Genomic DNA, 21,396 nt, shown 5'->3' on the forward strand with positions numbered 1-21,396 from the left:
CTTTTTGGCTTCTTGAGACTTAAATGAGAAGCAGCATCAAACAAAGTAAGTTTCAGAGACTTACGTGGCGGCTATGACTACTTCCTCAGTGGTGACTGGCTGAGTTCTGGATCGGTCTTGTGTCCGCCTTAGTCTCCTGTCCACCGCTGCATTCCTGGATCGGGGCTTAGGAGCTCCACAATCGATGCTCTTCTCTAGTTCCTGGAGGGAAACATCCAGGTAAACACGGGAAATCATTATAAGTCGATGGAATATTTCCCCTCACCTTAACCTTGGTGGGATAATCCAGGAGCTTGTTGTGTTAGAGTTGGGTTAAAGGTGAATAACTGAGGAAACATGGACTTCACTGACTTAAACAACAGAATATTTGCATTGAAAGTGTCAGTGACTGAATTGTCTACATGAGTAGATTAGCATAACAGTGACTTAACACAGATGAATGGGCACATAAAGATCTTATCAAAGCTCCCTGACAAATCAAGTATCTGTTGACTTGAGCTTAAGCAACCAAGACTACAAGGCACATTTGGGGCCAAGTTCACAGATGTGGAGTGAAATGTTCTCCATTAAAATGCTCTGTCTGGACTGATCCCCGGCCTGAGATGAAACCAAATCATGAGTATTTACAAGTTTTCAGCTCTAAATCCTCACAGTGCTGAGAGGACAGAAGAGAAAATTGGTGTTAAATTGTGCCTTTGATTGGAAGCATATTTATGTTTGGTTTCTAGAACCAGCAAAGAGTCTGCAGAGATGAGAGGACAGACAGGCGACAGCTGAAGCTCACCCTGAACAGAGAGCGCTTGGCCGCGACGCTCAGCTTGGCCCGTTCATCCAGCTTCTCTTCATCAGCTGCAGAGGGAGACGAGGAGAGAAGAGAAACTTTGGATGGACATTAGAAACTTTGGATGTTTTCTCTGTAAAAAATGATGGTCAGAATGATCTTAAAAGCCCTCTGTTGATTTTACACATAAAGATGAGTTTATTTGTCACAAAGAGGACTATTTAAGGCCTGTGAAACAGTTATATAACGTTGTCTTTAGCTCAAGTATGAGAAAATAAGCCTGATGATTATCTGGGCTTATGAAACTTGATCTTTTTATCAGAAAGCCTGTGTTACAAATCAGAGGAAAGGAAATTTAAGGATGTGGACAATTAAAATGTGGAAATGTAGGATCCAGTGATTCTGGTCCTCGACCCATACTGGGGATTAAATTGATTCTGATCATTCTTTTTTTTTTTTTTTAAATCTGTCCCCCACAAGTCTCCAGCTTTATAGACCCCCTTTAAAAATACAATTAAAAGGTCGATATTTGTTTTCTTAGAGTATAACTTTTACTTTGACCCTTTTCCGGGGAACAAATTTTAAAACAAGACAGTGGAAAACTTAAAAAATTCAGTTGGAAACTCAATCGGTTTTCAAGCAACTCGTGGAGCTAGTGTTAGATTTATTAGCTGACCAGCTACAGGTGATAAAACCTACAAGCAGGAGTCATTTCAGCGAAGTGAAATCAGCAGTCATTGGGTAGAAATGAAAAGCATACTTTAGTTTTTGTCTGTCTGAAATCCAAGACCCTTGATTTACTGACACATGACACTGTACAAGAACCTAAATCTTGACAGGGGTTCACCACCATTGTGTTTACCTTCATTACTACCTCCACCAGCCCCATCTGCCCCATCACCGGGAGCAAAGATAAACCACTGAACCTATGACGGGCGTCACTGGATAGACTAGACAGGTGTGAGAGACACTACTGCACGCGCACAAACACACACACACACACTCTCTCTCTCTCTCTCTCTGCAAGACATATGATATGACATCACCAAACAGCTATTCCCTTTGACTGACGCCGCCGTGCTGAGCTCTGCTCCCTCTCATTCTCGTCAGTACAAAAAGCGTCCCGGCTGAGTGTGTGCTTATAAGAAACAGATGAGCTGGTCCTGCCCTCGGTGGAGCTGCTGTGCTGTTATGCTACTGTGAGCACCAGTAATGACTCTATAAACTCTGCTTCAAAATGTTGAGCTTTCCACTTAAAAAAAAACAAAAAAAAAATAGATCTTTAAAAGCAGATTTTAGTCATTTGGCCTCAATCTTCACGTCTATTCCTGGAGCTTTGATATAAAGCCACTGCAAAGTCACATTTTTAATCATTTGTGGTTGGCTATAATTGTGAGGCTCCAGATAATCACGGCAATTGTGTTGTTTTCATTTAGCAAATGTATGCATCGTGAACTAGTTATTGTTTAATATCATTAAAGTATATACCACTAAATGGCTGAAAATAGTATCTGTGTAACACTGAAACATTCAGCTTCACTGGGCGTTTTTCACATCACCATGATCTCATCAGCTCAGCCCATCCCGGGACAAAAGACTGAGGAAATTCAATTTACTCAGAGTGCTGTGCTGGTTATCTATGAATTAAGGCTCAGTCAAGCAGCATTATCGTCCCTTAAAGAGCCCAAATACAGCATTAATGTTTGTTTTTGGTCGTTATAAGTCATGAGCTACAATGACGGCATGAAACTAAAACTGTAATGCCCCTGTGCGGTCACTAGCTGCTAACAAAACTACCTTACTTTTAGTCTTGTAAATACTTCATTCAGCATTATGTAACTGAAGTGTTAGCCAGGTCCCAGTCAAACACATACTAATAATTAATTCCAACACTTGAGCACAGAAGCTACAGTAGTTTATGAGCTTTATTTTAATTGACGTACAGTATAGTAGATGTGTTTGTAGAACACGTCACCATACACCTCAACAAATATGATTCAATTCTACTGTTTTCTATGTAATACTATACTACACTATACACTATATTATGAAAACCAAGCTCTACCCTCTAACATTCAAATCTCTGCCAAGAAAAGTTGTGGAAAGGAAAAAACTACTCACCCTCAGTGGAAGCAAAATCTGAACTCACACAGGACCTTTAAAAGTGCAGAAAGAAAAAGACGGTCAGCAAAATCTCCTAATATCCATGCAGCAATGCATAACACAGGAAGATCAGAGGGTGGTGAGTAATCAGGGGCAGGAACGAGAGAAATCTAGGCACATAGGAGGTGAAGAGATGCAGTGAAAATCAGTCAGTTTCTGGTATGCTGGAAATGTGACAGCGAGTGTTAGGAGAAGAAATGAAAAAGGGAAACGGACAAGTAAAGCAGACTAAGTTTGAGAATTAGACGGCATTACAGAAGTCTGTTCAGCTCCATGGTCTCAGGAAGCGATTAACAACAAAGGCCAATTCATGCTTCCTTGGTATGGTCACATGTGATGACCACTGCCAAGGCCCAATCAGAGGGACCTTTGGCCTTTAAGCTTCCCTGTTTGCTAATGTTGTTAGAGTGAGGGGTGAAATCAAGGAGAAAGTGAGCGTATGCATGTCTGTGTGTGTGTGTGAGTGTGTGTGTGTGTGTGTGTGTGTGTGTGTGTGTGTGTGTGTGTGTGTGTCACGCCCATTGGACTGTGGTAAACTATGATCCAGCTCATGGTATTAATGTGCTTAAGGAGTTGCTACATACTACAGAACTATTTATTGTTCACTAAACAGCATATACTCTATGATTAATCAGTCACCTAGTGCATCAAAACCTGATTAGCATCAACATTTATGTGAATCAGATACGACAAAAATCAACATTTCGTTATGATTTCTTTGGCATGCATGATCACATGGACATCTTCCAGCATTCTCCACTCCCAGCCATGCATTCTCGAGTCCAGAGCAGTACCTATCAGTCTCCTGGCGCTCAGAAGAAGTGATGGGCTGCGTCCTAAACCTCTCTGAGGTCTTTCTACTCTCCCCGGGATAGATATACTGACGGGGCCTGCGCCCCCTGTCCCTTTCCCCTCTCCAAGGGGCCTCGTAGCCCGCGAGTGCCCTGTCCCCTTCAACCTCACTGGAGGGGCCAACCAAGGAGAGGGACCAATAGACAAGAGTACCCAAAAGAAAGAGAAAATACAGCAGAGTAAGGGAGAGATAGAGAGGGACGGGTAGCAAAAATGGAACTGTTTCAAAGCAGAGGTGCAGGTTTGACTATTCAGTCACACCCTCGGTTCTTAAATCAAAGAATGTGAGCAAGGCCATGCAGATCTATTAACGGTTAAAGCATGCACTCGTTAATTGGCCCCAGGTAGTAACTGAACAAGTCACAGTGCCAACAAAGTAGAAAAACAACAAACACTGTGCTGCAGGAGGCTTAGTGTTAGGCGATTAATGCATGAATGCCTTTTCTACAGATTAGAAACACTGCAATAGAATCATTGTGCTTTGATGTTAACCTCACATCAAACTTGTTAGTCATTCAGCAGCCAGCCGATGTTAGGTAACAAGCATCAGTGTGAGTTCCACAGCAGCTAGCCAGTGAGTAGCGGCGGTGGAGTCGTTTTACTTTGCCACCTACAGCTCATTCCTGCGTCTGGTTGGAGGGGTGGTGGTGCTCTCCATGTAGGAATGTCTGAGCTGGGCCACAGACACCCGGGTGTCATGGTGACCATTACTGAAACCTTCACCCTGCTTGACCTCCCAGGGGTCGTGGGCGTGGTGCTGCAGGTTCCTCTGAGTGGGCTCTTGTGGATCCACAGCATCTGACACCGAGTGACTCAGGGCTGTGCTGGAGGTGGAGCCTCCTGGGCCTACATGTGCCGCTCTGGGCTGGATGTGGGTCGAGGGCACCCCTTTGTGGATATGAAAGGCATTTTCCCACTCTCTGGACCTGCTCTCTACTGCTTGCAGACGGGAGGAGCGCTCTGTTTCATCCCGCCTGGCTCTGCCTCTGTGTCTTTCTCTTGTAAAATCCTCTGCCTCGGCCTCCCTTGTCTGGCTGAAACTTTGCACCCTGGACATCCCCAGGTCTTCTTCCCCTCTTCCTCTCCGTGGGTCCTCAGTGCTCCTCTCCCTACGGCGGATCTCTGAGGGCAGCACTGCTTTTCTACTCTTCAGGAGGCCCTCTGTCTTCACATCCTCTGTCTCCTCAGGCTCTTCGTCCCTGGGCGGCTGCTGCGGCTGCTGCTCCCGCGGCTGCTGCTGCTCCCGCGGCTGCTGCTGCTCCCGCGGCTGCTCCCGCGGCTGCTGCTGCTCCCGCGGCTGCTGCTGCTCCCGCGGCTGCTGCTGCTCCCGCGGCTGCTCCCGCGGCTGCTGCTGCTGCTGCTGCTGCTGTTGCCCGCCTCTGGATGCGGGACCAGAGGTCATGGAGAGGTAACTCGGGTAACCAATAACTTCCTGTCCTCCTGCTTGCCCAGGTCGGGTGAGCGGAGCCTGGGTATAATGGTGGGGATGGGCACTGGCCTGCTGGGGGCCCGGTGGGTCTGTGTGGTAGCGTGATGAAGTCTGGGACTGGTGCTGAAATTGTCTACGGTACACTGGGGCTTCTGTAACATGTCCCAGCTCTGGGCTCCTCTGGCGACCCTCCTCCCTCGCAAGCCTCTCCCTAACTCTGATTCTTCAAAGAAACAAAGGGCTGGTTAACATTTGAACTGCAAAAACAGATACAGCCTGTGTCTGCTAAACTCACAAATCTGATTATTTAATAACACAGACAAACACAGCACTCAACTCCTTCTCCGATCTAGATGAATGTGTGTGTGTGCACCTTTCAACACGAAGGGGGGAGCTGATTCTTTCTCCTGTTTGATATTAGGCCTGGGAACTGATCTTGAAAACCTTTTTGAAAAATAACTGGTACTATTTTTTTTATTGAAGATAACTATTTGGGGTCCTAAAACATTAAACGCTGATACACTAAGAAGTCTAGCTTTTCCACTGGTAGCACTGATGCTACCAACTCTCTCAGTTGCATCAGTCCCTGCAGGTTTTGCACATCTTACTGTTGTTGTGCAACTTTGACGTTTCAAGCTTAAACAGTGTTGACCCTGCGACAAGTTTAGAGTTGCCTGCAGCGGATGGGCCACACTGCCATTGTACCTCAACCTCGGGGCCTGTGTTAGCTTTTGTGGCTGAAAGTAGAAGTTTTCCTTCTTCACTGGCTCAAGCGTCTTTTTTCTGTGACTCCTAAGAACATTTGTGGATGTTCGTCTGTGATCGACACCAGAGATATTGACATAAGTAACACGAAATCTAACAATAAGCATCACAACTGTACTTGATATGAGGAGTTTCAGCATTGCTAACAAAACTCATATTTCACAAGAGAACTGAAGGAAAACTGGAAGATGCCAACTATAAACACAGGCCCCAAACCTAGAGTCACTGATGTGAGGACAGAATTGCTCTTGGAGTAGAAGAAATACTGCAGCATCATTACCCAATGTTTTTATCCTTAATTAGTATGTTAAATTTAATACGCTCCTTTGAGCATTTGTTTTCACATGGGGATTAAACTGAACACAGCAACATGTGCAATGGGAAATGAGGTTATGGTCCAAAACAAAGGCAAAAGGAGCCTGTGACAATGAGGAGGATGATGGATGATGCGATGTCAGCTGACTCCCAAAGCTCACAAGCAGAGATTCTTAAACATTTATATCTTCTAATCATCCCAGGACCCAAACTGAGCAGATGCAGTTTCAACCCAAAAGATGAGATTTTTCAAAAAGGGAAAGTATTTTGGTTTTGAAGGAAACAGTATTTGGTCCCGTCTTGACCCCCAGTTTAAGAAGCACTGCTCATAAGAGCTGATGGGCTTTGGTAATTCCAGCTGAATGGGAACATGGGCAGGTGATGTTGCGGGGGGAGACACAACCAGCCTGGGTGTACCTCGATGGCCAGTTGATGAGGGAGTGGGTGTCGCCCTCAGCATCAGTCTGGAGGAACCAATCAGTGCTGAGTACCGCCCTTGTACTGTACCAACGGAAATGCAGCAGGAGACATGAGAGTAAATGACTGAGTTGGGGGGTGGTTCTAATCTAGATCCAGTGTTCAGTTCTGTTCTCGGAGCAAACACAGGAACACCGCTACATTACACACACCACTGACTTTACATTGAGCTTGACCAGAGTGAGAATGGGCTTGGCCACCAGCAGGATCCTGCTAACAACAAAGGTTCAGCTCCTTTCAACTCCCATTTCTTTGTTATCATGGTTTTGGGACAAATATCACACAAAAAAAACGTAAAACAATATGAACAATAAAGGTCTTGTTAAATGAACATGGAAAACTGTATCTAGTAAGAAGGTTCTCCATAGTCAGGCCTGTCTTACTGAGGTATTATTTACTACAGCAGTTATTCAGAGGAAATGCCATCTCACTCCACTGGAGCCAAAAGGCAGATGAGTCATTCTGGCTCTGTGATGCTGAGCAAAGACAAACAGCCTGAACTGTTTCATTAAGCACAGTCAGAGTTCAACAAAATCAAGGAGAAGGTCCCTCAGTCAGAAATACAGAAAGAGAGGACTTGAGAGGGAAACTTCAGGAGGAGGGAAAGCATTTTCTAAATCAACCTGGACCTGGATTTAAGACCAAATCTGAGACCACAGCAAGACAAGAGGTTGTACCTGATGGGAACGTAAACACCTCCAAAATTATATTCAGTCTAATCAGGTCATGTAGACTTTCTGGTCTGTGATTTGACATATTACCTCCACGTCTTATCATCTGATAATTGTTTGGTCTGATGACATCTTGGACTGGGTCTAATTATCCTCAGGTCTATTTGGGTTGGGTCTGGCTGTACTCGGGGCCCCCTTCAGACTGGCTCTCTCTTTCTTTAAATTTTATTTATGCACATTGGGGTAAGGTAGAATTTCCATGGGTCTGTTTAAGATCAGGTCAAACCTCTACAGACCTCTCCTGTGCGCTCTCACTGCAGCAGAGCCAGCTTGCTTTTTGGTTGCCTTTAAAATTCATGGCAACAACCAACCATAGAATGAGCTGCTGTCTAAACAAAGACACCTTTTATAAAAAAAAAATACTGTCATAAGGATATTTTTCAGCACTACATGTAATCAAGGAAACATCTTTGCGGGGAGAGCTATGTTTTCTCCTTCAGGCAAAACTTCAGGGAAAATGAAAATGATTTATCAGAAAGGGAAGGTTGTTTTTTTTTTAATTTAATGGGACAGATAAGCTTGTTCTATGGAAAATATTTTTCATGCTGAAAAGAATAAATTGCCCCAAATAACTTAATCAAAATCTGTAAGTATTCTGAATATGTACATATATCACCAGGACCATGTTTAAAAACCATTAAGTGATGATGAGGGGTCCACAGATTCCCTGAGAAGAAGTAAAGCAGACACTCTCCTATTTGATTCTTTACTCTCAGGCCACACTGGTCTTGATCAAGGCCAGCTGTGGGTCAGAGATCTGACTGTGGAGTCACACTGAGCCACCCAGTAATACAACACCCTCCATGCACCACAGACAGACACACACACACACACACACACACAGTGGTCAAGTTTTAAAACCTGAGAGAGGGGGGGCTGAGGAATAGAGAGCGGGGCCGATGCAGACAGATACAGAACCAATGACCTGGTCGGATGTAGAATCATCTTCCTCTGGTCTTTAGCAACAGAAGACTCAAGGCCATAGCCGGGTCAAAACCTGGGCTGGGCCGGCAGGTTGTCACATCAGAAATAAGAGAAGAGATATAAAGAAGTGGATGTGCTGATACGATCAGTGCTGTCAGGAGCTGAGCCAGAACACTCCTTATCCTCTGCAGCAACAATAAGTGTATCTGCTTCAGATAAAAGCACTAACACTTTTAAGGAGAAGCACTTGAGGACAATAAACATTTGCCGTCTGCTGAGTTTTTCAAAATCAGATGATAAAAATGCAAAATTCTACTTTTTGCAGCAAAGCCTTTTGGTCACAGTGGCCTTTGACTGCCTTATTTGACAGTGTTCTGTTGGGAAAAGCCCACTTTAACAATAAATCATCATTCATTTAGCAAGTAATGGAACTGCTACTCAGTGCTGGCTGAACCAATTAAAGGTTTTTTTTGTTTTTTTTTTAACAATTTGGGTCTTATTGGTGTAACTCTGTCCAGGTAACATTACACAAACCAAAGGAACAGCTGAGATCTGGGACTTGGATAACATCGCTACAACAAAGTAGAGCTAATAAAAGGTGTGTGTGTGTTCCAGGGCTGAATTAACACAATAGGGAGCCACTTAATTTGTGAATATGCACTTTGCAAACATAACAACCACTAAAATATTAAAAACACTATAACAGGATTTTAGGGCACTAACCATTTCAGATTTTATTGTGTTCTACTGGTGTGTATTACCAAAAAAATGTGCAAGTAATCAAATTACCACACAGACAGTCTTTAAAAGCCCCTAATGGTCCGGGGCCGTCGGCAGTTGCCCACTTATCCTACTATGTAAATCTGACGTCGGCACATACGCAACTATGGCAAGTACAGGACAGTAAGTTAAAGCTGAACCAGGACGTTTGTCTTCAAACTGTGATGGATGTAAACAACAGACTGTCTGGGTAATAAGCACATGGGATGATAATAACCTGGTGAGTACATGGTTGTAAATACTGCTACGGTACTAAGTTGTAATAAAATATATATGTGTGCATGAAGTGCGTCTGTTAGGGATGAACTTCTTGCTCTGGTCAGGAGTGGTGAACTGCTCGAATAGGAGCAATTTTCTTTGAGAATGTGGGATCAGCTACAGAGCTGGTGGTTTACTTTTTCCAAACAGCCTTGGAAACACATCTTCCAAACAAAACAAAAAAACAACTTGGCCAGTAAGATTTCCTTAGGGAATTTCAAAAGTACAGCAATTTGCTATTCTCAGCAGATCCACCTGAAACCTCTGGAACAACACACACATTTTGTATTAATCTGCCTGTGTGTTTTGCGATCCCAGCTGTAGGACTCGATCTGCCCTCAAAGATCGCTCCGGAACAAGCTCAGGTTGCCTGACCTGCTATGAGACCACGGTCCTGCCAAAAGGACGACCATGGACGTGTGTGGATGAGAAGAGGGACGGAGCAGGGATGGAGGGAGCGAGGGAGGGAGGGAGCGAGGGAGGGAGGGAGGGAGGGAGGGAGGGAGGGAGGGAGGGAGGGAGAGTCGGTCTGATGGATAACGCTGTGACAGCGAATCCATCTATAAAACACAATGATACAGCAGTGTTCTGGCCCACATGGAAACCATGTTCAAACCCTGTGTATATGGATATAAAAGGGAAGCTGGGGTCTGGGCCCTGGAGGGGAATGATCTGCTAATGAGACATCAAATACAGACTGACCATTTTCATGAAACAACTCAAATCTACACTAATTTTTAGATCACTAGAGAGGGGGAAACTTTGTGGAAGGATAAATAAGGATAAAAAAAAGTCATGAAACCCACTCACCCCTGTCTGCTGAGGATGTTGTGGGCCTGCTGCTCGATGAAGAGGTCTCCGGGAGACGCACCTTGTTTAGGTGAGGAGAGGGAAGGGTGCCTGCTCAGCTTGGGTGAACTGGGTGGCATCCCTGTGACTGAATAGTCCCTGGCGGGCACCCTGGCCGCCGTAGACACTGATGTCACATCCATGTATGCTGAGGAGGATGGCGGCTCAGGAGGCGCGGCCCTGCGTTGATTCTCCAGGTTCATCAGCCTCTCCCTCTCTGAGAATGAATCCACCCTGGTTCGGGCCGTCTCGTAACCCGGGTCGGTGTGGCTGTAGTGTGGTGCTGTGCGTCCCGGCTTTGGGCTAGTGGCAGAGGTGCTGGTGTAGGAAGTCAGGGTGATGTCTCTCCCTTCTTCCCCCACAGACTCCCCTCTGATCCGCTTCTCTGAGCCTTCCGACTCCTTCCTGGTGCGAGTGTAGCGGGAGGGATAGTCCAAGTCCGGCTCCTGATCCAAGGAGATACCGTAGCGTTCAGCCAGCTGCCGACGCCGTTCCGCTTTGTAGCGGGCGATTCGTTCGGCCTTGGACTCCAGCTCCAGGCCACTGGTGGTGGAGCCTGAACTGTAGACTGGCTCTGTGTGGATGGAGAACTGAGGGTCAGGCCTGGATCGAGCTCTGGACTGTCGCTCCGGAGCCGTCAGCTGCATTTCTGGGCTTTCGATTCCCTCTGAGCCATATCGCTGCACTGTCACTACAAAACAGAGAGTCAGTTATAAACATACAAGCACACAAAAGAGACAAAAACGATCTGGCTCTGTGCACATCTCACCACCGCAGGGTTCACAGGGGTCAGAGGCCCTGGTGTATCTCGGCGTATCCTCCTCTAGAAGCCGGTTGGCCACCAAGCTAGGCAGCAGAGACGGATGCACCTCACCCTCTATTCCCTCCAACCGCCGAGCAATACGTTCCTTTCTACACACACACAAACAGGAAGGAAGAGGGAGTCAAACTTTGATTATTATCTTCATCAACGTTGTCATAATAAAAAAAAATGCTTTTCAAACACGCATCTTTGCCCTCTTACCTGTTCATTTCCCAGTCACTTGCGCTTGTCGTAATGCTTTCAAATCGTTTCCTCAATTCAGAGACTGAGGGAGGAATAAACAAATACTCTTTAAGTTTAATAAGTATCAAAATCTCTTTATCTCTTTTTGAATATTTTGCCAATAACACAGGGCAATCCCAGAACACAGGTCAGAACAGAGCATGTATATGACACACTGAAAAAAACAGGTAGATGACTTGGTGAAAATAGTGCAGGTCCTGATTCAGAACTATGAGCCTGATGAGTTTAAGCTATTGCTCTCACATGCATCAACATTTAACTGAGAGATTCTGACTCGTCAAGTCGACGTGACGTAATCAGCTATATTCTTTCAGTCGAGATGACTCATCAGTATGTCGGTGTTACTGGGCTTCAAAAGCACAAACTACATACAGTCTGTGTTACACTTACACCATAAATAATGTTAATTAGCTACAGGTGATAGAATTTGTCACATTAATCTCAATCAGTGAATTAAAAACCAGAAGCCTGCTAACATTACCTGAATGTTTTGTACATTGGTCTTTGCGAATAAAAAATAGAATTTAAAGAGATTTAAAAAATTGTTTTATAGCCAGCTATTGTTAGATTAAATTATCTTCAGACATTTATTTTTCAACATCCAAACTTTTTTTTTTATGTATATCACAAGAGGTGAACCTGCACAAGATGTAACAGTCTTTTCATCTGAGCTTATTGCCCAGAAAATCCTGCCATGCAATGATCAATTTTACTTTCCAGTTTATCCATACTGTCTTCTCTTACTGCACAAGTCATAACTTGTACAAAGCCGATCAAAAGTGGCCTTCAACAGCTCATCAAACTATTAAACAGCATTCCAGACTTACAAACCTCCACAGGACCATATCTCTTTATAGGTTCTATACTTTTAATGGACCCTGTCGAGAAAACAGAAATTGCAGAGGTTTGTATTTTACTGGTGTGTATGTGAGGCCTGTGCTTGAAAAACTGGTTTTAGACAAATGTTGACATGAGTCCACTTGGCAAAGAGCTGCTGTTGCACAACAGTGACTTTCAAAAACCTGGGAAAGCTGACATTGTGAGGGCCATCTGCAAGCAAGGCAGAAAAAAAAAACCCTTACTCACCTTTGGGGAGATTGGGCAAAAGACTAACATCTATATCCTTGGTGCTTTTGGCTGGGTCGTCTTTTTCTTCGAACGAGAATTCTTTCTGGAAGCTGAGGAGTGCAAGAAAAATACCAACTGTTATTGAAACAAGGCTGAGCTGTGGGAAACTGGATTTGTTTATAGGCCGACAGCGTAGGCAGTCGTAAGGGGCTCACTGAATGAATCTGAACACGATCAAACAGTCCTCCACATCATTAAAAAATGTTGTGGGAACAGATCGGTTTGAATGATGTTCAAGAGTCCGGTAAATCAACCAGCGGATTATGGATGAGGCAGCACAAACAAGCGATGAATCATCCAAACAATACATCTGGATTTCAACCTGTACATTTCATCATGTTTTCAATCCCCTTATATTTATCTAGAAATTGTGAGAAGGTTTTAAACCCCATCACACCGTCTGCCTCACACAGACACACAGTGAATTTCTCTCTCAGAAACATGCTGAAGTCATTTATGGAGCTGATTCATAACCGCGAAGTTGCAACACAGCTATAAAAGCACTGGCAGCTTATTATTGATATGAAGAAATCATAAGAATTGGGAAAACATGACTTTGTGGTTTTGTCCGTTCCAGCAACCACAGATTTGTGAACACACTGACATACAAAGACATAGTAGATCCCTTTCTATCATAACAGCCTGTGTTTTCGTGAGGAAATGTCTTCCAGCACGTGATTCCTACATGCTGTGGGTTTCCAAGTCACAGCCACACCCACACGGTTTGTCACCATCTTGGAGTCATAGCACTCGATGTCCTCACCGCTGTAAAGGAAACTTTCTAAATGGAGACTAAGGTGAAGGCATGATGGAGTATTTGACACCCAGCCAACAACATGATATGGAGAAATCCTGCTAATGTTGCAGCGGAGAGGTTTTACACTGCTGAGGAGCACGATGATCTTTTTAAGCTTGGGCACTGGCCCTGTCTGAAATACACAAGCTTCATCTGATATCCTACGATCTGTTTGTTTCCACAATCACAGTGCTACACTAAGGACGTGTGTAACGGATAGTTTTGTTCCAGGACAGGACTTAACCCCTGTCTAGGAGGTCAGCCTTAAAGCGAGGCCGCAGCTTTTGAAGAAGAAACGAATTTTCTAAGAAATGAAAAACTTATTTTCAACATCAGTTATGAGTCAAATTAAATATGTGGTCATTTGTGATTACTTGTGATAGTTTAGTATAATCATGTAAACAGATAATAACTAGTATGGTTACCTGTTTTCTCTTTAATTTTACTGAAGAGGATAAACATGTGTTTGTTTTACGCATTTCACTACCTGCCTCTGCATGATTCTCTGAAACTTTTAAGGAGCCAGTATAATCCACTGCTTTCCAATGATCCAAACCACTTCACACTGTTATTAACCACAGGTGCACGTGTGCAACTGAGTTCAATTATAAAAGCACTTTAATCAAATGTAGGGAAAGGTGATCATGGTGGTAAATGGATTCCACGTTCAGCATTATATAACTTTAACAAGCTACTGGGACTTGAAAATGATGTGTGGAAACACATTGCTCGTGAAATCAACCACTTCACTGTGCAGCAGCAATGGAAGCGTCTTTATTATTATTAACTGTCCAAATAGAGTATGTGAGCTACATGCTCAAGTAAACACGCCTGTCAGCTTCAAGCTTGTGAGAGGGAAGAGAAAGTTACCGCCACACAACACCAACTTTTCAAGGTGATGATCTCATTTGTTTATGGTACTTTCATTAAAATCTGAAAATTAAAGCCCCCGTGTGCAGAATTTATTCTGTTTGTAGCATCTTCGAAATTATTCTGATAGCAGAATTTTTTTGTTTGTAGACAAATAAGAAAATTTTACTGGAAACAGGTGAAATCTATATATTTCTTTCTGCTTTATCTGTGCTCTGTGGTCGAACAGTCTCTTTTCCAATGCAACCACTAGGAGTCAGACATTTTCAAATGCTTCACATTTCAATGTGGCTTTAATCTGATAGAAAAATCTTACACATGGCATCATTCATATTTAAATGATCTCTTATAAGGATCCAGGTTTTTATTCACCAGGTCTTTAACAAAGTGACCTAAGACAAGAGAAATGAAAAGCTGATAAAAAGTGTTAACACACAGCATATATTACCTTAAAGCTCTCTTCTGCAGCAATCTGGGATTGCTTAGTTTTATAGGGGTCTCACTCCCGAGTCCTGTGGGCAGAAGAAAAGAGTAACATTCAGTCATGTCACACTGTTCACGCATTAATTCCAGTTTGAACAGCAGAGCCTTCGGTTTTAGATTTTAATGAACAGACAAACGTTGCAGCTAAGCATCTTAAGGTGAACCCGCTGGCCTGTCTGCAGGTCCTTGGCACGGACCCACATTAATTAAGTGGACTTCCACAGTGAAAACAAATGATGTGGAAAACAATAATCTGCCTGCCTGACTGAATCACATCAAACAATAAGTGATCTGTGTAGTTAAAAGGCTTGCAGCCCTCCAACCTCCCCTCCCCGCCCCACCCCCACAAACAGCAACAGGCACACAAATCATCACTGCGCTTACAGACACGGACTGTCTCCATCATAAGTATCACTCTATGAGCTGTGCATGAGATCATAGCTTGTTTGATAGAGGGGTGACCGTGTGTCACTGCCTGGAGACAGGCACTGTAAAGTCTGATCAATCACATGTCAAGGTTGAAGTGCAGCGAGGCTGGGATGGTGCCAGGAGGAGCCCGAGCACATCGCCTGTCGCTGGGCAGCATTTCTGTACCCGCCATCAATGCAGATAGGGGACAGCATGAAGAGACAGAGAAACCATACTTCCCAATCCCCAAAACCTCACCAACACACTGATATGAAGCTATGTGAGAAAAGTCATTTAGACACACAAGAGTTAACAGTCTAAACTAATAAAGTCTGGTATCTATTACGAAAACGGCCAAAGTCAGTAAACAAGAGCAAAACATGACATAAACACCTGCCTACAGAGAAATACAGCCTCATTACCACGAAAAAGGGCATTAGTGGGTATTAAGCATCATCAACGGTCTTGCGAGGAATTTGAGTTCTGTGGCGCATCCCTTCGAGGAATGTCTACGCCTGCTTTGCTTATTGACTCCAAAACCTCAAACGTGCGGTTTTGGCTGCCCTCGGACCTCAGAGTGGTCAGAGCCGTGCAATTTCAGGACAAACATGTGGTCCCACTTCCAGCCCCTCCGAGTTCACCTCAGGGCCGCGCGAGGCCCTCCGACTCCTCCGCGGCTCCACCCAAACCCCTAACCTCTCCCTTGAGGCCACCCACCCCTAACCCCCCGCCCCCCGCCCCACTGGTTTCCAGATCTGTTAGTCCTTATTAAGGATGTTTGGGTTGATGCTTTAAATCCCCCCCCTACTAAAGCAAAACATCATTTGAGAAGAAAGAAGGCTTATTTGGAGAGGGCAGTGTGCTTGGATGTGTTTGGGGATAGTCGTGTATTGTTTCAGCTGGGTGGAATACGGCTGGTGAAAACATGGCTCATTCCTCACGAGCCTTGAATGATGATCCTGGTTATCCGGACTAACTGTGTTTTCTTTTGACAATGACTCAAAGATTAGGCTGACACCATTCTGATAGATGGTTCGAAGACCACTGTCGGATAATGAGACAATAACATATTATGCAGCAAATGTCAAACACTTTCCCAATGTGCTCATGGCATCTTAGAATCTCATCTTGTCGAGGACTCATGTCTCTAAGAATCAAAAGAAATGAGCTAATTTTGTCCCTAGCACTGTATATGGCTGCAACTAGAAAACTGGTTTTCAATGAGCTTCATTACAGAGCTCAGCACAGAAATGATCATGTCAGTTTCACACGAACCCTCTGAGCTATTCAGAAATCCCATCAATCCTGCATAAAACATACATTTTTAATTTGAAATGGTTTGAAAAACTCCTGAAATGAATCTATCTTTTCTATTATTTCCAAGCAGATTTATCTTAGATTGAGATCTTAGACACTTTCACTCGGAAGACTAAGTCTGTTTACTTCAGCAATTTGCGTATGACTCTCAGATTTTCGGAAATTCTGACTTCCCCAATCGACACGTCTTCACTAGAGTCCATGTTTCCCAAATTCCTCTAACGCCGGTGGCTAGTAAAATGTTATCATGACCATTAGTCATAAAGATCAAAATTATGAGAATAACGCCCAAGTTGATATTTACCAGAGTTTACCTGTAAGTACAAGTGTGAAACAAAACCAGATGCCAATGTAAAGGTTAATTAGCTGCTAGCGTGAAATAATAAAAGCATCTGTCCCCCGGGGACAGCTGTCTGAGGCTATTGTCAGGTCTAGCGTATTGGGTTCTCAGACCTGTACTCTTTTCACACCTCATACAGCCTATATGTAGTGGCATGTGGGCCATCGGGGGCGACCTAAGTGCCTCAGTGCATTCGTCATTCCAGACACAGGCATAAAAACCTCCACAATGATCACAGATGTCACGCAGCCTTTGATGCTGGCTGTAATCTACAGAAACACTATGGCTGCTATGGCCGCGAGGGAATGCGCCGGGAATTCCTCAGCACCGTGCCCCGTGTGTGTTGATGAGGCTGTAAAAAAAAAAGTGGCTTGACACTGATAAAACATGGGGATAAAATGATTTCATGATTCAGTGGAGTGTCATTCAGGCTCTGAAGTGACGAAAGCCTTTTATGTGAAGGAATCAAAGGTGTGAAGCACAAAGACTGTAGAACACTGTCTGTACACAAACAAACTAAACTGTCTTTGGGAATGCTCTGCTCTGATAAACCCAACCTTTAACCTCACCGCTCTAACACATTATAAATCAACCGAGGCTCATTCATAAGAAACCTAGAGTAGGTGTCAATCAGTTGGCAATGCTTACATCATGTCTTAACATACAAAAACACCCGGTGTGGTAACCGAAGAGGCATCAGGCACTGAGCATATGTCCAAGTTGAGGATACAGGATTAACTTCAATTCCTGGGATTACAGCGAGCCCAAAAGGAAGCGTGTCACTCTTTAAATGTTCATACAGACACATAAGCATGTGTATGCCTGCATGTGTAAGTCTTCACATCCCCCCCAGCCCAAATACTCTGCCTTCACTCTGCCTGCAGGGAGACTCAGAATGTAACTAAAGCCTTGCTGAGAGAGGCTTAAGAGGTAAAGCATTAAAAAAAAACAGATGGGGAATCAGAAATTAGGCGAGACCAAGACCAGAAAGAGCTGACTTCACAAAGGGATGTGACAATAAGCCAATTATGTCTTTAACAGTAATAACAATGAGTATACAAGCGGCTCAGCCTCAAATTCAAATCCGGGGAGGAAACAGAGAGCAAAGGACAATCACATTATCACATCTAACGCCTCAAACAAGCTTCAATACACACCTCTTTCCCCTAATACCAGACTCCACGCTCGCATAAAAGCCTGAAACTGAGGGCCACCTGTTGTGGATTCCCAGCCAGTTAAGCATGGAGAAGCCAGATCTCAGCACTCAGCTCTCACTCAGAAACTATTACAGAGGAGGGTGGGAAAGAGAGGCGCTCAGAGAGGAGCAGACATGGGCCTGGTGCATAATCATCAATCTCAAAGGTTGTACATTCAACCAAGGAACAATAAATTTAACCATTAATAGGTTTTATTACATTAATGCACAATATCTCCTTTCTCACGCTGACTCACTTCCGCTATGTTTAGTCGGAGTAATTACACCAGAAAGTGACACAGCAAAATTAGCTCATGCGTCTTGGTGAAATGTGCGGTTCCTGTAGCTTGATGATGTGACGACCACTCAAAGGGCGAGCTCGTCAACTCATGTAACTGGCCGTCTTACTGGTAATCCGGAATACGTTAGCACTCATCGTTCACAACAGTTCGCCAAGCTTTTTTCTGTTTCCTCTGTACTCAGATGCACCGCCAAGATGGCTTGCAAATGGTCAATGGTGTGAACTGGCGTGTTAAAGTTCACTCAAGATAAACTTGCCGCCCATCTACTCCGCCTTTACCGCCCTCCAAGAAAAAACGGTGCAGATTGCTGATGGTGGCAAACTTCATTTAATTTAATGGATTTCATGAATGTTTCAATGAATGTGTCATTAGACTTTGGGCAGACTGACGGGTTCACACACACACACACACACACCAATGAAAGCAACATACATCAATACATGCAACTACACTTAACTAAGTCTGAGTCCAAGTAGCTGTGGAGCACAGAAATAGCGGCCTCCCTAAAACAGCCCCCTGCACTGTTAAGAGTCCCTTATCTCTGCTGCGTAGTGTCCTTGGAGGCTACAGCTGCAGTGCAAGGACAGCTGGCTGGAAAGCAGGACAGTGAGCAGAGAGGAAGGGAGTCTGCAGTTTGCTGCTTGCCAACTTTCAAGAGCTCAGATTCCCATATCCACAGCCAGAATAACCTGTCCCCCAAGCCTCCAGTCTGAGCTTCAAATCCCAGCGCTGCCCTGAGCCAAAGAGCCCAAAGTCGCTCTCTTACCTTGGCTGCAAAACTTGACATGAGTCAGGTAATTCGAGATCCACGGGTTCCGGTACATTTTGGCAACAAAGTCAGGGGAAAGGGTAAGAAAGGAAAGAAGTGAAAGAGGTAGAAAGACAGGGTAGAAAGCTGCAGCTGCCTAAAAGATGATGCAGCTACAAAAACAGCCTGTCAGTGCTCCGGGACAGACAGAGAGAGGGAGAGAGAAGGGAGTCAGGTAGTATTAGAGAGAGGCAGAGGAGGGAGGGAGGGGAGAGAGTAAGAGAGAGAGACGTCCCAGCCGCAGTGCCGGTACAAGCAGAGGTGATCGTGGTAGGCAAACAGAGGAGTGGTGAAGCTGTGGCTGCAGCTCTGCCCCTTCTCTGATCCACTCCTCCGCTCTGGTTCCTCTTGCTAACCACTGAGGGCTGACCAGTGCCCACTGCAACAACGACAACCTGCAGGGCTAAAAGCTGCTCAGCATGGGCTAAGCTCATTAGCCAAGGCAAGCAAATCAGGCCCCATCCCTGCTGCAGATTGGAGCAAAGTGTCCTGCATGCTACAGAGCGAGCCTCACAGGCACAGAGCAGAGGAAAAAGAGACAGAGATAGCTAGAAGTGTCCCGGGAGAGTGCTGCCTTCCCTTTGGCTCACACACTCGAGTGGGATGCCAAAGAAACCGTTGCAGAGCGTCAGTAAAGGGGGTGGGGGTGTGTGTACGGGGGGGGTAGAAGTGCACAGGGTGGGTGGATGGGAGTGGAAATACAGTGAGCAGGGAAGAGGAGAAAGTTAAAATCGCCCTCTCGGCCAGATGAGAAATTCCAGTCATCTCACAGCAGGGACAAAATAAAAGGATCAGCATGCAGAGAGAGAGAGAGAGAGAGAGAGAGAGGAGGGAGGGACAAAGAGAAGGTAAGAAAGATAAAGTCAAATAGTCAGATAGAGTCAGATAAAGTCAGGAAGAGAAAGACAGATGGACCATGCAAACAGTAATGAGGGAAAGGGAGAATGTGAACTATGCTACAATTTAAACACACTCATCAAAAGTGTGTGTCCTAAAGCTCACATACTCTGATATTCCCTGTGAGTCATGGTGTGTATAAACCCATATGCTAGTGCGATCATGCTGTAAGTGAATGCCAAGAATGAGACAAAAGCACATCCACACACAAACAGATACACCTCACCTATACATCAATGTGATGATGATGTGCTTATCATTGTACTGAGGGGGCACTGCAGGGAGGCTGGAGCTGAGCCCAACGCTCAGACGCTGCTGGGGAAACGGCGAGCGGTATCTTAGCTCTCTGCAGCATAGCAGAGCGAAATCTGTCACCACCAAACACGCAGGCGTCTACACAAAGCAGGTCTATGGACGGATCACAAATGTTAGTTTCTCCATTCAGTGACTGCAGAGTGGCAGAAAAAAAATCAAATAAAATAAAAAAGAAGCGGTCAGAGAAAAACCTGCCGCCTTTTCCAGAATATGCAGCTCTCAGGGGACTGCCTCTAAACTAAAGCCAGGCTGTTGGACCATTTCAAAGGCACCAACTCAGAACAGGCTTATCACATCATAACATTTGTCAGATCACATAAATCTGTCCTGCCTCAGCGCCGGGGTCCGCACAGGTGTGTCAAGATGCAGCCTCCACTGAAAGACTGGGGGTGTGTAAATGTTAGAGGTGGCACGTTTGGATCCTTCACTGAGATGAGCTCATCTGGTTCAGCATGTGAACTGCACACACACAGAGACACACACACACATGCATACATATATCACAAACCTGCCAATTCACGCTGGGGTTGAGGGGATGGGAAAAGCACAACCTGCACCCAACATTCAACTCGTGTTATTTTCAGCCTTAGGGGTTTAACAGACTTCTGCCAGACTGACAGTCAATGATTCATGATGTATTAAAATGAAAACAATGTACTGATGATTAAACTTGAAATAAAACTTCACCTGCTTTCAGCAACGACACGATTTCAGCCACTTTCCACTTTAACACTTGTGAAAACAGCTGAACTGTTTACAGTACGTTTGCATTTACAGTTTTCAGAACATACGGAGCACAATCAGTGATGATTTTCATGAAACACAAACTCATCATCACCTCTGCACTGTCCACCATCTGGCAGTCTGACATGTGCTGTTTGTAATGTTTGTTTCTTTGACTCATCTGCTACAGGGATGACATCAGACCTACAAAACCACCTGACAGTTACTGCCCTGTTATTAGCAACGATGAGTCTTTACTGCCAAGGACGGGCAAGACCTTACAGGCCGCTGCAGTGATACAACACCACTTTTGTTGTCTAATCTTTGTGGTGGATTGTTGGATTTGCTCCGACAGTATTATAGGCCCCCTCAGAGAAGAAGCATGTGTATAAACAAACAAGCGTGTGCAAAAAGCACAGAGTGC

At 44.6% G+C, this 21,396-nt stretch overlaps 1 protein-coding gene across 6 annotated transcripts in view; it reads right to left on the reverse strand.

Moving 5' to 3' along the window:
* The window catches only part of svila (supervillin a), a 67,306-nt gene that overhangs the window by 24,290 nt on the left and 21,620 nt on the right, over window positions 1–21,396 (reverse strand). For 4 of the 6 annotated variants that reach the window (XM_041065465.1, XM_041065462.1, XM_041065461.1 and 1 more), the window contains exons 1-11: window positions 18,996–19,100; window positions 14,633–14,696; window positions 12,477–12,568; window positions 11,349–11,412; window positions 11,094–11,236; window positions 10,286–11,015; window positions 4,411–5,448; window positions 3,739–3,906; window positions 2,903–2,937; window positions 785–849; window positions 65–201 (exon numbers count right to left, since the gene is read on the reverse strand). In XM_041065465.1, coding sequence (XP_040921399.1) covers window positions 65–201; window positions 785–849; window positions 2,903–2,937; window positions 3,739–3,906; window positions 4,411–5,448; window positions 10,286–11,015; window positions 11,094–11,236; window positions 11,349–11,412; window positions 12,477–12,568; window positions 14,633–14,696; window positions 18,996–19,053 — 2,594 coding nt within the window. In that variant the 5' untranslated portion in view covers window positions 19,054–19,100. Of the gene's footprint in view, window positions 1–64; window positions 202–784; window positions 850–2,902; window positions 2,938–3,738; window positions 3,907–4,410; window positions 5,449–10,285; window positions 11,016–11,093; window positions 11,237–11,348; window positions 11,413–12,476; window positions 12,569–14,632; window positions 14,697–18,995; window positions 19,101–21,396 lie in introns of those variants that run through there. The other 2 variants (XM_041065463.1, XM_041065464.1) reach the window with 1 other exon arrangement.

This window comes from Toxotes jaculatrix, chromosome 20 (genome assembly GCF_017976425.1).
Source record: "Toxotes jaculatrix isolate fToxJac2 chromosome 20, fToxJac2.pri, whole genome shotgun sequence".
Classification (NCBI taxonomy): Eukaryota; Metazoa; Chordata; class Actinopteri; family Toxotidae; genus Toxotes; species Toxotes jaculatrix.